The sequence below is a fragment of the Pseudopipra pipra genome, chromosome 13 (genome assembly GCF_036250125.1).
Source record: "Pseudopipra pipra isolate bDixPip1 chromosome 13, bDixPip1.hap1, whole genome shotgun sequence".
NCBI lineage: Eukaryota > Metazoa > Chordata > Aves > Passeriformes > Pipridae > Pseudopipra > Pseudopipra pipra.
The window spans coordinates 16,396,374-16,411,881 of NC_087561.1; the positions used below are offsets into that span (position 1 = coordinate 16,396,374).

A 15,508-nucleotide genomic window follows, 5' to 3' on the forward strand; every position below is an offset into this window, starting at 1 on the left:
TGGACTCTTGCCAGTTGCTCCTAAGTAACATCTACCTTTCAACAGGAATTACTAAAAGCATTATTATTGCTCTCTGTCCTATGAAATAACCTTCAAATCCCAACCCCCAGAAAAAAAAAAAAAAGAAAAAAAAAGAAAAAAAGATAGAGAAAAGTCAGTTTTCCCTAGTTTACCAAGCACTTTTCTATACAGAAGTATAGAAAATCTTTCTAAAGAAGAAACCGTTCTACAGATGGTCAGGTGGCTAAATCAACACTTGTTTGGATCTCCAATGTTTCTGTTGTCTGACAAATTACCAAAAGTGGAACATCAACACAACTAAATTTTCATAAATTTATGCTGAAAAATAATCAAATTTACTATTTCAACCCAGCAGTAGAAAATATCCCATCCAAGGAACCTGAGTTGTAATTGTGAACTTTGCAAACAAAGAAATGCCACAGTGGCATCTTCAGCACTTCTGTATAATTTTTATGAGAGAGGAAATAAAAATCCACAATCCACAGGCAGAAATAGTGCCTGTTGTTATTGCAGGGAAAAATAAAGAGTCAGGGTGGCAGCAATTTAGAATGTATAACTTATTTTTAAAGTTTCTTACGCTTTTTTTATTAAAATCTTAGAAGCAAGAAGAACAAGCAGAAAAGCAAATAAGGAAATTGGATAATGATTAAATGATCTTAACAGCCAGTGGTGAATCGCCTGATTTAATTAATTTCTTGCTTTAAGTACTATTATTTTTTCTTTGATCTTTATAATTATATTACAGAATGTTCCTTGGTTAGACCAGATTCCACGTAGTAAGTCTTTTATTTCTAACTCTTTCAATTGTTGCATTATATAATTTGGAAGCAGCTTCCCTTTGATACTTTCTGAACTCTTTTTAACTCTCAACTCCGTTGAAAAGCTACTTGAAAAGTGAAGTAAAACTTACAAAAGTCTTGTTTTTGTTAATATTTTATTTGTTAATATAACAGGAAAAAAGAGTATAAATATAGCTACCACCTAACTATCTGATCTTTCTAAATAAAGAGAATGCTTTATATAAAAGGAACATATTTCAGGAGCTATTTCAGCACCAAGTTCTGCTCTACCTAGGAATGAGCCCTTCCACTGGGCAGCTCTGTAACTCTGTGTTAAAAATGCAGGGTTTTACAGTTGGCAATTTAAAGAGGTTGCTGAGGAGGGTCATGCATTAGGATGACAAACTGGAAGTGCTCAAATTATCCAGCCTACTAAAAAAAGTGATGAGCTAATTTGATTGCATCCTGAAAATACCTAAAAGAGAAACCTGCTCTCCTGCAATTTAATGGATAAAAATATATCAAGATCAAAGGACTGGAAGCTTGTGCCAGACAAATATAGACTACAAATAAAATGACTTTTTTTCCCCCAGCAATGAGAATAATTAACTACCGGAACAATTTATCACAGGTTGTGGGAACATCAATGAAAGTTTTAAAACTCAAATGATCATATTAAATGAGTGAATATGAATTTATCTAGAAAATACGTTGGCCTAGTTCAGTCAAAATCAGATTAAATGATGCCAATAATCAGCTATAAGATTGGAACCTATTAAAAGGGGTTCCATACTTTCTCTACTCGGGGAAGTGTTTTCACTAGTGGTAATAGAAAAATTACTCTATATAATCATCTTCAGAACAGGTTCTTTCAATACATGCTGTGTTGAATGAGATTTATATCTGATAGACTACCAAGATGCCAAAGAAACACCAGTATTATAAAAAGGTCTTTGTTAGGATAACAAAGATAAAATCTTCTCTGGAATTTCTGTAAGCTCTCTTACTCAGCTGAGCCCCCAGTCATTAATTACAATTGGTTTTCACCTCTTTTTATGAGCTGGTCTTGCTAATATTAAAATATTGATTATGTGGAAATTTAATGAGCTGCTGCCTTTGAATTATCCCAGTCCACTAATGGAAATAATGCTAATTATAAGCATAATATTGATCATCACAAGGGGATAACTTGGGTGAAGGAGGAATGCAGCTAAGTGGAGTTTGCAGCAAGGTGTCTCAGAAGTGACTTAAAGGACACACATGAAGATCTAAGGAGTATTTAAAATATTAACAATTCTAATCCATGAGGGAAAGAGGATTGGACAGACACCTCTGAAACATGCAAACACTCAGTATTAGTCTGTCTTTCCAAAGTCCCAGGGCAGACAGAATGAGGCTTTTCCAGCCATGTCAAAGGAAAAATAAATTTCCAAAAGAAACACGGTGCCATTTATCTCTTCTTTAGCCTGTTATAAACTTCAGAATGAATAATTAATATATTATAGGGCTTTTAGAAAAAAGAGTATTTTATGCCACTTGACTCAGCTGTTGCTCCTGTGTCCTTATCTGGAAAGGGATTACAAGTATCCACCACTTTGAACCTGTTGTAATAACAGCCATGGAAAGAGTCACAGTCCAAAAAGTCAATTCCTGAGTAGCTGAATGTGGGGATTTCACCTATGGGAGTAAAGATTAAATCAGATCTATCTCTTGAAGAGTGTGTTTAATGGAGAAAGTCAGTCTAATACATATTTCAACTTGTAACTATGACAACTCCTAGAACCTCTTTCATACAGATAAGAGCTGTGTGTTGCATTAACATTTAAAGTATAAATGAATAAGTTATACTTCTTTTCAAGGGAAAATATTTGCTCTCTAATCATAAGATTTTAATAGTCAGCCTTTCATATTCCCACTTCACACAAGTGACAGACAGAAAGAGATTTCTTAATTTTGCAGCAGCTCTGCCTGGAGATGGGGTTCAGCAGGTAAAGCTAAATGGCTCAATTAGAAGTTTATTAGGAAGTTATCGTGGTCATTGTCACAATGCTGCTCGTGCCTAAGAAGTAATAAATGCCAGTGTTCCTTTCACCTGTAGCTCCAGCAGCACTGCTCTCATTCTTCTGCCACACACAGTTATTTGTTTTAAAAGGCACAGTCTCTATGACTTCAGACAGCACAGGACAAAATTTGACTGCATTTTTTTCCAGTAATCATCAGCTTTGGAACCAACATCAATCATAAGGAGCAGCTTGTGTCACCACAAAACAGGAAAAAAAATACAATCATTCAGTCTTGGGTGAGACTCTTAGAGAGGCACTCTGAGAGGCCTCTAGAGCTCAATTACAAATAATTCGATCTATACAAATAATAAATTATTATTAAATTAATAAATATATTTTTCCTTACCTGCAGTGCACAGTACAGCTCACGGTTGTGGAAGGAATGCAACAGTGGACATGTTTAAAAGTATTGAAATATTATAGTGCAATACCTGAGGCTCAGCATACACTTCTGTATACATGTGCTTATGTGCATCTTAAAAATAAATCCTCTTGCAAGAATTCACAGACCTAAAACTGACAGATTTCTATCAACACTTTAATAATTTTTACATTTTCCCCCCAACAGATTCGAATACACGGCGGTTACAGCACTTCTGCATTATTTATCTGACTCCTGCATTAAACAGAATGCAAAATTCTGATTAAGAGGAAAAGTTAAACCAGCTGGCATATGCATAATGAGAAGCCTAAGAAATTCAAGGAAATATTCTGGGATCTCCTTATATAAAGAGTAAGATGTTGAACAGCAGCTGTGCAAAATGGAAATTTGGCTTAATCCTTCCAGGCTGGTAACAGACTCAACTCATGCCTTTAAACACAGGTTTTAAAAGACATAAATAATAATATAGTTGGGCAAAGTTACCTTCCAAGAAGAATTATTACCTTTTCAGCAGTGGGAATAGGCAAAGCCTGCAGGACAGGATTTCCAAAATACTTACCACAGTCTGATGGTTGACCTGGATCACCTCATCACCAGCATGGATTTTCTTACACTGGTCAGCAGGAGACTAAGGACAAGAGAGAATAATTAACTTTACACGGAGAGCGTGGAGGGGGAAGTAAAAGAGTAAGAATTAAAACAATGAATGCTGAAGGCAAGAAAGCTGTGCTGAAAGTCTTATTGCTATGAAATAATTGGTCATATTTATGAAAACTGTATTTATAAGGAACAATGTTTTTCCTGGTCACATTCAATGAAGTAATCTAGAATTCCACTGCCATTTTTGACTGGTGGAACTATTCCATCTCGTTCACCTCAGCAGTCCCAGTCTTGCTGGGGATACACTGAGTGAATCTACATTCCAGAGAAGGAAATCTTTAAAGTCAACAATCACAGGGCTGGACCAGCCGTGGTGGAACAGAAAAGCAGGTCTGTCCTTTATAGAGCAGTTTTACTGCTGGGGTGCACTGAGGGTACTCAGCAAGTGCAGAGTATTTGTACCTTCAAGCACAGCTCCAGCACTACCAGGACAGCAGATTCACCATTTGGACACAGATGGATAATGTCAGCAATAGACTTGCTCTTCAAAAGATTTGATGTACACACACACACTATACCATATACACAATTCACATAATTTTGGGATCACTGAGCTGACAAAACTCCCTTATTCTAAATATAGCTTCTTCTGATCACATTAAAGCAGATTAAAAGCCATCGAAGAGCACTCGAACATGGCCAACTGCTATTTAACAACTAATTTTTAGATGCTTTAATGAAACCAGCTCTTAAATGTGTAGGACAAATCCGTAGGGCATTCAGGAGAGGAGCAGTCAGGGCGTGCAGGGGATCAGCAGTGACATTTGGGAGCAGAGAGCTGAGAATCCCAGGCAATTTGCTGGCACTGTGATGAGCTCACAAGAGTGTTCTACTGACACAGAGTACACAACTTGGCAGTGAAGAGAAAACAACCAGGAAAGAATTAAAGAGCTGAGACATCACCTTGAGAGATAAATCCCACTGGAAATTAGCTACTAATGAAGTAGACCAGTAGAAAGGTTGAATGTTTACTTGCTAGATATGGGGTCAGAGAGAGGAGAGGACACACTGTCCCTTCTCAAACAGTGCAGAAACATTTAAAGCAAAATGCTCTTTGAATAACAGTTCAAATGCTCTGTCCAGGTAAAGAAGAAAAGCAGAAAAAGAGCCACTTGTGGCTACAGAGAATGGCTTGGCCCTAATGCTGTCGAAGTTGTTACTCAAAGAAAGGAGTTATGCTACCAAAATTTAGTTGAGTGCCTGGATGTCTTTTGGAGCCAGCATATAACATAAATTGTTAAACACAATAAGCACAAGAGCCAGGTGTCAATGCCAAGGAAGGAAAGATTTATCTGCAGTAAATGTGATGTGTCGATGCTCGGTGTGAACCAATCCTGACTTCCAGGAAACAGGCAAGAGCTCTTCAGCTGCACTGCCTTCCATCCAAAATCCCACCCCTCCCTTTTGTGGATGCAGGTTAAAAACGTAAAATAAACAAATAAAAGGAACAAAGACAAGAGGAGACAATACAACAAAACCCCCAAATTACCACCGGGAAGAAAATGACTGCAGTGATTTCTGAATTAAACGCAAAGAGACTCCTCCCTGAGGGGGTAAAAGAGCAGTGGCACCTGCTGCCTGGTGAACAGGCACTGCAGAGAGCACAGCTGTGGAGAGCAGGAAACCTCAGGCATTGTTCACCCAGGAAATCCCCAGCCAACAGGGCAAAGAGCCAGTGGCTGACACAGTGATTCCAAGGGTGTCCCAGGTGCTGTTCCAAGCACAGCTTTTTCCTTTGGCCTGCTGCTCGTTTGCCATTCCCAACCTCCCTGTGCCCAACATGAGCTGCATTCCAGCTCCTCACCAGCTTGGCTTTCAGAAGGGCTTTGGTCATTCCAGCCTGGAGCTAAGCCCTGGTCATTGGAGTCACCTCCTGCCACCTGAGTCCTTCTGCACTAAAGGAAACAGGATTTCACCTGCACATTTTACAGGATGATGTGAAGAACCACCCGGCTCACAGTCGCCTTCTCCTTTCAGTGGCAGAATTTTGGCTGACTGCTCTTTTGCACGGGACTAAACATGTAACAGAAATATTTCTAGAATTCAACATCAACACCAACTTGATTGCTTTAAATGGTGAGCAAGGTGAGCAGGAAACTGCAGTGAACACCACCATTCCTGCTGTTTAACTTCAGCTGACATGAGGTAGAAAAGCAAAGGCCTGGCTCTTTCTCTTTTTAGCTCCTTTCCTGACTTGGATGAGGCTGAGCTAATTAAACACTGGCTCTGAGGTCAATTATCCCTTCAAAAGGAATGAAAAATCAATTTGCTGAAACACCAGAAATTAAAGGTCTTTGAAGCTGGTTTATCTGCACATGTGATTACACTTCCAGCAAAAACAAAAGAGCAACTTCTGCTGGTGGTGTCCTGTCAAAAAGTTTTGGTAGTCAAAATAAAAACAAAAATTTTACTGGCTGCCAACTTAGTAATTCTTTCTGTGAATTTCAATTATAAATATATAAATATTTTCCCTACCAACTGCATTATATTTCTGAAATTAATTAGAATTACAGTAAAAAACTGGATTAATTACAGCATGAGTAATTCACTCTATGAAAATAATCTGTCCAACATAATAAAGATGGATCATTCATAATTTCCAGGACTCATGATACACATGCAGTTATTTAAAGACTTCTAAATGTTGCCAGTGGTGACAATATAAACAAGCAAACAAATTTTAAGTTTGATTTGCATTAGAATGGTCTTCCCAAATTGTGACATACAAATCATGAGGCTTCCCATGGGTTTGCACTGCCAAAGCCCACATGATGCAATATTGTTCAATATACAGAAGTCAAAGAGGACAAAATATGACACATGAAGCTCACCCGCATGGGCCAGCCAGGATTTCCATCTTTACCCACCTGCCCAGTGCCCATTTCACATTCCCTGAGTGTCAGCAGTTCAAAATTCCAATATTAGCTTTATAAAACCCAAACTTGTCGTTTCCCCGGCTCTCCCCTGTTAAACAGCCCCGAGCCTGAACGAGAACAGTGTGACTAAAAGCTTAGATGAAAACCAGAAGGGCCTTGTTATGAAGCCTGTCACAGTAATTAGATTGCAGCAGTTGAAGTCAATTTATTTTTTTTCCCATTTCTAATTATGAATTGCACGTTAAGTAACGGGGAGGATGTTTAGAAGCTCCGTCGCTCCTCTTGTCACACTGTTCAGTTCTGCTGTGATCACTCACACTGATCTATGGGTGCTTTTGGTTCAGAGTTGTCTCACAATAAAAATGATCATTAATACGTTTTTCTTGATCGCGTCTGCATTTTTACTACAAATGATGGCAAATATAAAATACAGTTTATTTCATATAACAGAAACCATTTGTGCTGAGGACAACACATGCATGAATACAATTGGAGAGGTGGATGTGAAGAACCCTTGAGGAGAGAAGTTCAAGAATTTAATATTATTATATTGTTGTTTATAGGTAATTTAAACATAGACACTTTTCTATATCTGTTTTCAAGGGTTACAGTTTTTACAAAAGTAATATATATACATTAAAAAAATTATTAATAAAAACTGGCTTGATTAAAAGCAAGTCTTCACGTTACAAAATGCACTGCACATACCCAGAAAATAATTGTATGCACGATAAAAGTAATTTACAATAAAGAATCTTACATTTTCAGTTGTTCCTGTGATTACATGGAGTCCATCATATGTTGATTTGATATACATTCCCTGGAAAAAAGAGCAGAAAGGGTAATTAATGTTTGCAGGAAACAAATACATGCCATCTGCATGATAATTCAAATAGAAGGTTTACTCCAGTCTGAGGCCCATAACATTTGAACAGACTGGAAGGAACAGTGGTCAATTAACATTTGCAAATCTAAGTTGAACAAATATATATATGAAGGCCATTATACATAGCATTGTTTTCTCCCTTAATGCTTTTATTTTATTCTAGAGTTTGTGGACAGAATTAAACACTGAGCATCAGCACAAAGGGTGCCTATTCAGTACCTGAAATATTTAACAGGACCTCTTTTTAGTCCCAGTGACATGAAAGAAAAGTTGAAACCAAGAGCATGAACGGGAGGAGCTTTTAGACTTAAATGCCCCACTTTCAGTCAGCTCCTGATCCAATAAAAACCAAGCCAGAGACTAACTCAGAAAAGACACAAGCCAGGGCTCATATTGCCAATTTAGGGAGAAAAATGAGCTTGGTGAACTAACAGGAACTTTGTAATTAGTCCAGCAAGAATTCTGCTTCAAGGAGGTGACTGACAAGATAGAGAGAGGCAGGCAGGGTGGGGAGCTGTGCACACACACAGAGCCTTCAGTGTCAGGAGCCTCAATTGCTGGTGTGCCTGTGTCTCAGGAGGGAGGTCAGAGCTTCACAGCTCCATGTACCGTGGTTATTCCATCACATCTTGCAGTCTAATTAATCTAATTGGTACATTGTACTGCTGATTTATTGCCCTTTCAGTAATTCTGCCTCACCTTGCGCTGTCAAAACCCAAGCTTAGAGCCCCCAGCAACAAGGCAGAACATTTTGTTCAGAGAAATCAGTTCCAAGATTCCTGAGTGCTAATGAAGAACTTTGGGTGAGGTGTTCACACAAACACCACCCCCAGTCCTCCCCCCAAAACCCCAAAGTTAAAAAGCTATGAAGTTCAGATTATATTGCTCTCTACATCTACCTGAACTGGAGGACTAAAGAGGAGATGGAGCCAAACCCTTCCCAAAAGTGGGAGATGAGAAGCAAGGGACACAAGTTGGAACTGAGTTAAAGAATTTTTATTTTTCAGTTTCACCATGAGGATGATAAAACACTGGAACAGGCTGGCAAGGCTGTGGAATCACTGACTTGGAGAAGGTCAGGTCTTGACTGGACAAGGTTTGAGAAACCTGCTCTCATTGCATCTGTTTGGATTTTTCATCATCAGAAAAAGTGACTTCTGCCTTAGTGTAAACTAATTCCACTTCAGCAAGTTTTAAATTTATTTAAATCTTTAAAATAAAGACTGACTAAACCTGATAAGGCTGCTCAACTCTGCTGCATAAGAAACTCCATTTTAGATTTTACTCCTCATGACAAGAAATTTTCTTTAATGAGACTGTTTTATAAACTATTTCATTTGTAAAAACCAGAGACGTCCAAATTAAATCTAGCAAGTCTTTAAATCACTTTCATAAAATATGATTATTTGGAAGAAACAATTTGTGGTGAGTCTTCCAGGATATTCTGCTCCAGAGATGGTTTAATTCTATCAGTGTTTGCCATTCCAGTGTCTCTGTGGTACCTTCAGCAGTCACTGACAAACACCTGGTTCTTTCTCTTTGCCATCTCGAAGACAGAAACAAGAGCACCAGATCCTGAAAAACTGGGAAGGTTCTCATGGAGAATGGGATGTGGAGTCTCCATATAAGCCATAAATAGATATTTAATCCCTCCAGTTTGTGTTATGCTGGATTTCCAGAGTGAACTTTTAGCTGGAATGTTACACAACATTGCTGCCCACGCCAAGGGAGGCTGTTCTTTTAGCACATGGGAGACCTCAATAGCACATTTCCAGCCACACTTTTAATAGCAAATTTGATATCACAGCTCTGACATCCTACTTGCTTTGACAAGATTCATTTCCCACTCAACAAACCAACACAGTAAGATTTTTGAGGCCAACAGAGGACACAGTGCTAAACTTTTCACTAAATTTGACCCCCTATTTTTTCCTGAAGTTCTTAGCCTCTTGTTAATCTCTGTGTATTTTTGGAAAAATTCAAATTACAATTTTATCTCTTAACATGTGCCATCTGAGAGGCATAAAACCTGACTAATGACTAAGAATTACCCTACATTTTGCTATCTGCTCTTTCATCTCAGCTATTAAAATTTAAGAATATATAAAAAAATAAACAATTTTAGTGAATGACTCATAGCCTGCAAATTATCTTAGACAGAGCTTTCATCCTTATTATCCCAAAAGAAAGATAATGAGCTTGTTTCTTTTTGACCATTATATGAGCAGAGTATCCCCTTGACATCTCTGTTACCTGAAAACCTGGAAAGATTATTCTGTGTAAAAAAATAAAAAATTGTTGTATTATTTTTTTTACTTCGTGTAGTTGAGAATGCAAGATACTTTATATAAAATAGATATATATTACACCCACATATTTTACACTTCAAAAATTTAATTTGCTCATATATATATATATACACAAAGTAGTTTGTAGATATAAACAAAAGGCTTTAAGGGGATCGCTTTCATCAAATTTCCTGTGAAAAATCAAAATTATCTGTTCTGGCTTATAAGGAACAGCCAAAACTGCAAAAATTAGTCATTTAACGAGCTGTTAATTCTGTGACCCCCGAAAAAGCAGGCAAGTATTCGTGGGCTACATTAGGCAGAAGAGCTGGACCTTTCTTTCCATTTAATGGGCTATTGGCTGTCTTTATGTCCATCATGGTTTCATTCTGTTTCCACTTATGTAAGCATTTTTTAAGGTTAATAAACCTAAAAAAAAAAAAAAAAAAAAGGTTTGAAAAATTTTGTCAGCTAATATAAGTTCCAGACAAATCCTGATGTAATGCTGCAGCTGAGGAATTGAACCATAACCCTCTTTTTCCCAAGCCCAGATCCTGTTGTGACAACTGCTGACACAGCTGGGACTGTTGGGGGCATTTCTTTGGTTTAAAATGATTTTCTCTTTTATCTGTGGCTCAAAGCACTCACACTGATGCAGCAAATTCCAGAGAGTCACATTCTGTAATTTGGAGGTGTTTGAGGTCAGGCTGAGTACCCTGGGCTAGTGGGAGGTGTCCCTGCCCATGGCAGGGGGTTGGAATGAGTTGAGCTTTAAGGTCCCTTCCAACCCAAACCTGTCTGTGATTCCACTACTTTTACATAAGCAGAACCTTTAATTAACTGGTACGGTAATTAATGAAAAGAGCATCCACATATCTGCTATTTTGATCCTAATCATTTCTGTTATAAAGTCTGATGGAAATTGAGATATTCTCTTGTAAACTAATTATTCTCATATAACTTTTTACACAAACTGCTTGCAAACCATTTCATAGGTTCCAGTCATAAGACAGCAAAACCACCGGGCCAAGACTAAACAAGAAGAACCTTTTGTCAGTGGTTTTCACAGACAAAAAGCACATAAACAGAGGAACTCCTGGAATCTTGGAATCCATTAGGCTGTGGGAGATCCTCCCACATCCCTCCATGTCCCCCCTCTCAATTAAGTCCTTTTGCCCCTTCAGTCCCCATAACATACTGGTCTATTTTCTGCCCTTAGAAGGAGACTTTTACTGGAGTCCTTTTTCAAAATTACTCATCTCCCCTTTTTTTATTCCCTCTGGTTTCTTCTGGAATCCCACTGGTGGGCTCAGAGCACAGAACAATGACAAGCTAGACCCCTTATCTCTGGGCAAGGGTGGAGGATTATCCCTCACACTGGGAAGGTGGCTCAGATTCGTTGACAATTAGTGGGTTAGAAATAAACAGTTGCTCTTTAGCAATAATTATGGTAGTCCTCAGACAGGAAACTCTGAAGAATGATGCTGATCTATGAAAGGTATTACAGAATAAGGAAGTGTTTCACAGGCATCACATCAAGAACCTCACTGTTCCTGAGTAACTCTGTCACTGTCCCCTAGTGACAAAGTGAATTAAAAGTTTTTAATTAAAATCTGACCTTTGAAAGCATATGGGGAGGCATCAACCATTCAAAATCCCATTTTGAAGAGACTTTTCCCCAGAAAACATTCCATTTGTCAGGGGAATTTCCTTGAAAAATGTCTTGCCGAGTCATCTGGTTAATTAACCAGGATATAATGACAGCAGTGTATTTTTAAGTGACAGCATTTATTCCCAGGTTAATTTGTGGATATTTCAGACAACACTTGAAGAGTTCTGAATTTAGCAAGAATAAACTCTCCTAGGATGAGCATTTCTGGCTAGTTCTTCCAACACTTCCAACTGTTGGCCATTACTCATTCTTGAGTATCAATGAACTATTATCAGATGATTCATGTTTGCATACCACTTATTTGTTGGAATATGACAAAACACCACATTAAAAATATGTTTGTTGGATTTTTTTCCCCAATTATACACAGCTGGTTTTACAAAAATGTTTATTCCCACAATCTTTGCTTTCCTTAAGTTCTTAAAAATGAAACAGGAAAAGCTCCCTCTGCAGAAAAGTTAACGAAGCCATGGATATAATTGTACATCTTAATTAAATTGTGTCAGATTACACTGTTTCTATCAGCAGTAGGAAGCTCAGACACAAGAGAGAACAACTAAGTAAGTGAAAGGAAGAGGAATAAAAGTGCTCCTGCATTCCAGAAGGAAAGAAGCAAAACATTCCTCAGACATCAGAAGATACAAACCCAAACCATAAAACCCCAACTGCCCCCCTGTTCAGAATCTCCTGCGTAAGAGGAATCATTAATCTCATCAAAGCAGATTAAAGCTGCATGTTACACAGAAGTATCTTTAAATATATGGACAGCACATCAAGTTCAGAAGATTAAAAAAAAAAGTTTAGTCCAAAATAATACTGGCTGTGATACAAAAAAAAAATAAATAATCTCCCACTCCACACAATCTCTGATCATCCAAGGGCAGGAGGGGAAAAAAGCCCCAAACCTCAAAAAGCATTCAGTGATCTCATCCTATGGAAAATCTCTATATCCACCATCTCAAATAAAACACTGCCTGTTTATCTAATGTTAAAAGTGCTCCACAGCTGGCTCTGGCCTTGGTCTGAGGTGATTGATGGGGAGGTTCTCACAGCCTTTTTCACCTCCTCTCACCCTCCGATTTAGCAGCAAGCTCAGGAGCTGCCAACAGTAACACAAACTCCTGACTCAAGGGCTTGTTTCTTAATGTGGACTCATGATGCCAGGAAATTTAAAGTGGGAAAGGAATTTTCATAGATCATTATTTTATTCTATTTCCTACAAATTTAAGTGTTCATGCTCTGTCGGAGCTAACAGTGGTTCTCACAATCTAACACCTTTTTAGTACAGGAATTTACTTGAAATTTGTCAAATTGACAGTTTGAAACAAAGCTTTGCCTTCCAGACACCTTATTCAGGCTGATCACTTCGGATATAAATGGTATTACCATACACACTACTACAGTCCAGGAGAAAAAGTGGTTTACAGTCTTTAAAGTTACTTTAAAATGAAACAGAAAATTATTTGCCACGGACGATTCAGTGGCTAAAGGGGGGAAAGGAGGAACTGGTACAGTTTGGGAAGGGATGGGAAGACAGAGGAAAAAAAAACCCAGTGTGTTCCTGGAGGCCAACAAATGCCTGCAGAGATCAGGATGCAAACACAGCCACCAGGGCTTGGAACGGAACCTACAGCCTGTGTTCCCCAGTGCAGATCCTTTTGCCCAGCAAACTGCCATGAAAATGCCAGCAGAGAGGGGCAAGGCAGGAGATAAGGTGGTGTTTTAGTAAAGCAAACTGGAAAGGAAGGTATTTTAGAGAGGGGGGGAAAAAAATTGACTTTAAGGTCGTAAAAGCACGAACAGAAAGTCAGAAATGCTCAAACTGAAGATACACATTCCAAAGACTTAAAGTCCCTTTGTGAAAATGCTTTGTGATCCTGAATTTATTTACACAATTAAACACACAGACACTGCTCCACAGGAGTCCTGACTCTGTGCAGGAACTGCATGGACTTGGACCTGGAAATTAATTCCCTTTATGTGGGAGCTTGTACAGTGTCCATAGGATTCCTGGCTCGTTGGGTGTAGAATTAAAAGGCACATAATAAAAATTTTGCAAATGGAGTTTTGAAAATAGTGAAAGATTCATAATTAAGTCAACTGAATATCACCCCAGATAACCGAATTTGCATAGATCTGAGTCATTTACAACCCATTTTTCACCAGTGGTGAACAATTGTGTTCACTTTCTAGGTGTCAACCCTGTGTGAACCCTGTTCTCAGGAGCTGTGGAAATCTTAGCTACACTTAAACCCAAGAGTGACTGTTTTAAACCATGCCATGAAGGTAACAAATGTTCTGAAAAATTGTACACTAAGCTGCTCTTGAAAAGCAGATTTTTGGTGATTTTGACAAAAATTGCTGTGTTAGATTCCTACCTGTAAAACTCAAATTACAGTATCCTTTTCACAAGCGTGTTGGGAGGATGAATTAATTAGTGCCTGTGAAGCACTCAGTAAGGCCATATAAAAAGTAGATAAACCAACTCACGATGAAATTAGTAACTCCAGGGAATGCAGAGCTTAGCTGAAGTGTGGTAAATCAGGCCTCAACCCCTACACTGAATGATAAGGATAAAAATGGAACTCTGAATACTTTCCATTCACTGAATAGCGCTCATTTTTCTCTTGAATGGAGCAGAGATCCTGTGGAAAAAATCTGCTATACAATCATGAGAAAGCCATTTGTAATTCATTACTGTGTTCTATATTTGATTCTGATTAATGTTTTCTTTTCCTTTTCACATGATTTTTCTTTTATTCCCATTTATAGTCCTTTTTCATATTTTCTTCTAAACAGAACACAGCGTCAGCAAAACTGAGTACAAGGAACTTTCCAACCTAACACGTTATAGAGCCTTCACAATTAGGCACAGAAAACTCACTCATTCACTGTGATTTCACTTCATCTAAGGGAAAAAAGGGGGGAAAAAAAAGATAAATTGTCAGGCAATTTTGATTGCAGTATTTGTCCCGTGTCCTCTGTCAGCAGTGCCCACTCACTGCCCTGTTGTTGGCTCACTGAGGATGGAGAACTACACAGTGGTTCTTCCACCCAGAGAGAGTCCATCCAGCCCTCCCCATCAGCACAGCACAGGGGATGTTCTGCCAGAGAAAGGGGGGATTTAGGAAAAATGTGAACCACACAGCAGGCCACACCAGCACAGTTAACATCTCTCACCGTGGTCACTCCTGCCTTAAAGATTTAAATCACACTCCAACACTTTATGGTCAGTTCATTAGAACATAAACCTGTCACACCCAGGGACTCCTGGCAGACCCCTGTCTCAGCCTGCACACCATAACATTTTCAATTTCCCATAGGACATGTTATTTTTGGAGCTGGTTCCACTCCTTCTGTCCTTCCCCAGCCTCCACTCTGCCCTAGATCTAGAGCCACCACTGGATGGGAAGCACCAGCAGTGCCAAGCCCTGCTTATTGTGCTCCATCATCTCTGAGGAAAATACATCCACTCTGTGCTCATGTTCTCTTCAGCACTGATAACCAACTTTCCTCTAATTAGTCCAGCAGAAACACATCACATCTGTGCACAGAAAGGAAAGCCATCTAGAGAAGCAGAGTGCTGGGTGTGGGGCTCTTAATGCAAGTCAAACCCACTGAGATTTACAGCATATTTACTTCAGGAGCTGCAAATACACCGACCTGTAGTTCCTGGATACCCCTACACTAACCCAGAAATCGAGGTAGAGGGGAAACTGAGCCATAAATGGAACATATTTGTCCATTAAGATGCAGCAGCACAGCAAGCAAATTATGTCCATGTTCAGGATTACACACTGGGCTGAGCATCTGCGATGGCACAGAATGAAAATGAAATGTGCTTTATGCTGGGGAATGTTCTTTATTGACTAAATCAGTCT

General features: G+C 38.8%; 1 protein-coding gene across 1 annotated transcript in view; it reads right to left on the reverse strand.

Annotated features, from left to right (window-relative positions):
* The window catches only part of LOC135421547 (connector enhancer of kinase suppressor of ras 2-like), a 172,691-nt gene that overhangs the window by 60,961 nt on the left and 96,222 nt on the right, over positions 1–15,508 (reverse strand). The window contains exons 7-8 of the mRNA XM_064670139.1: positions 7,542–7,601; positions 3,805–3,873 (exon numbers count right to left, since the gene is read on the reverse strand). Of these exons, the coding sequence (XP_064526209.1) occupies positions 3,805–3,873; positions 7,542–7,601 (129 nt within the window). The remainder of the gene's footprint in view (positions 1–3,804; positions 3,874–7,541; positions 7,602–15,508) is intronic.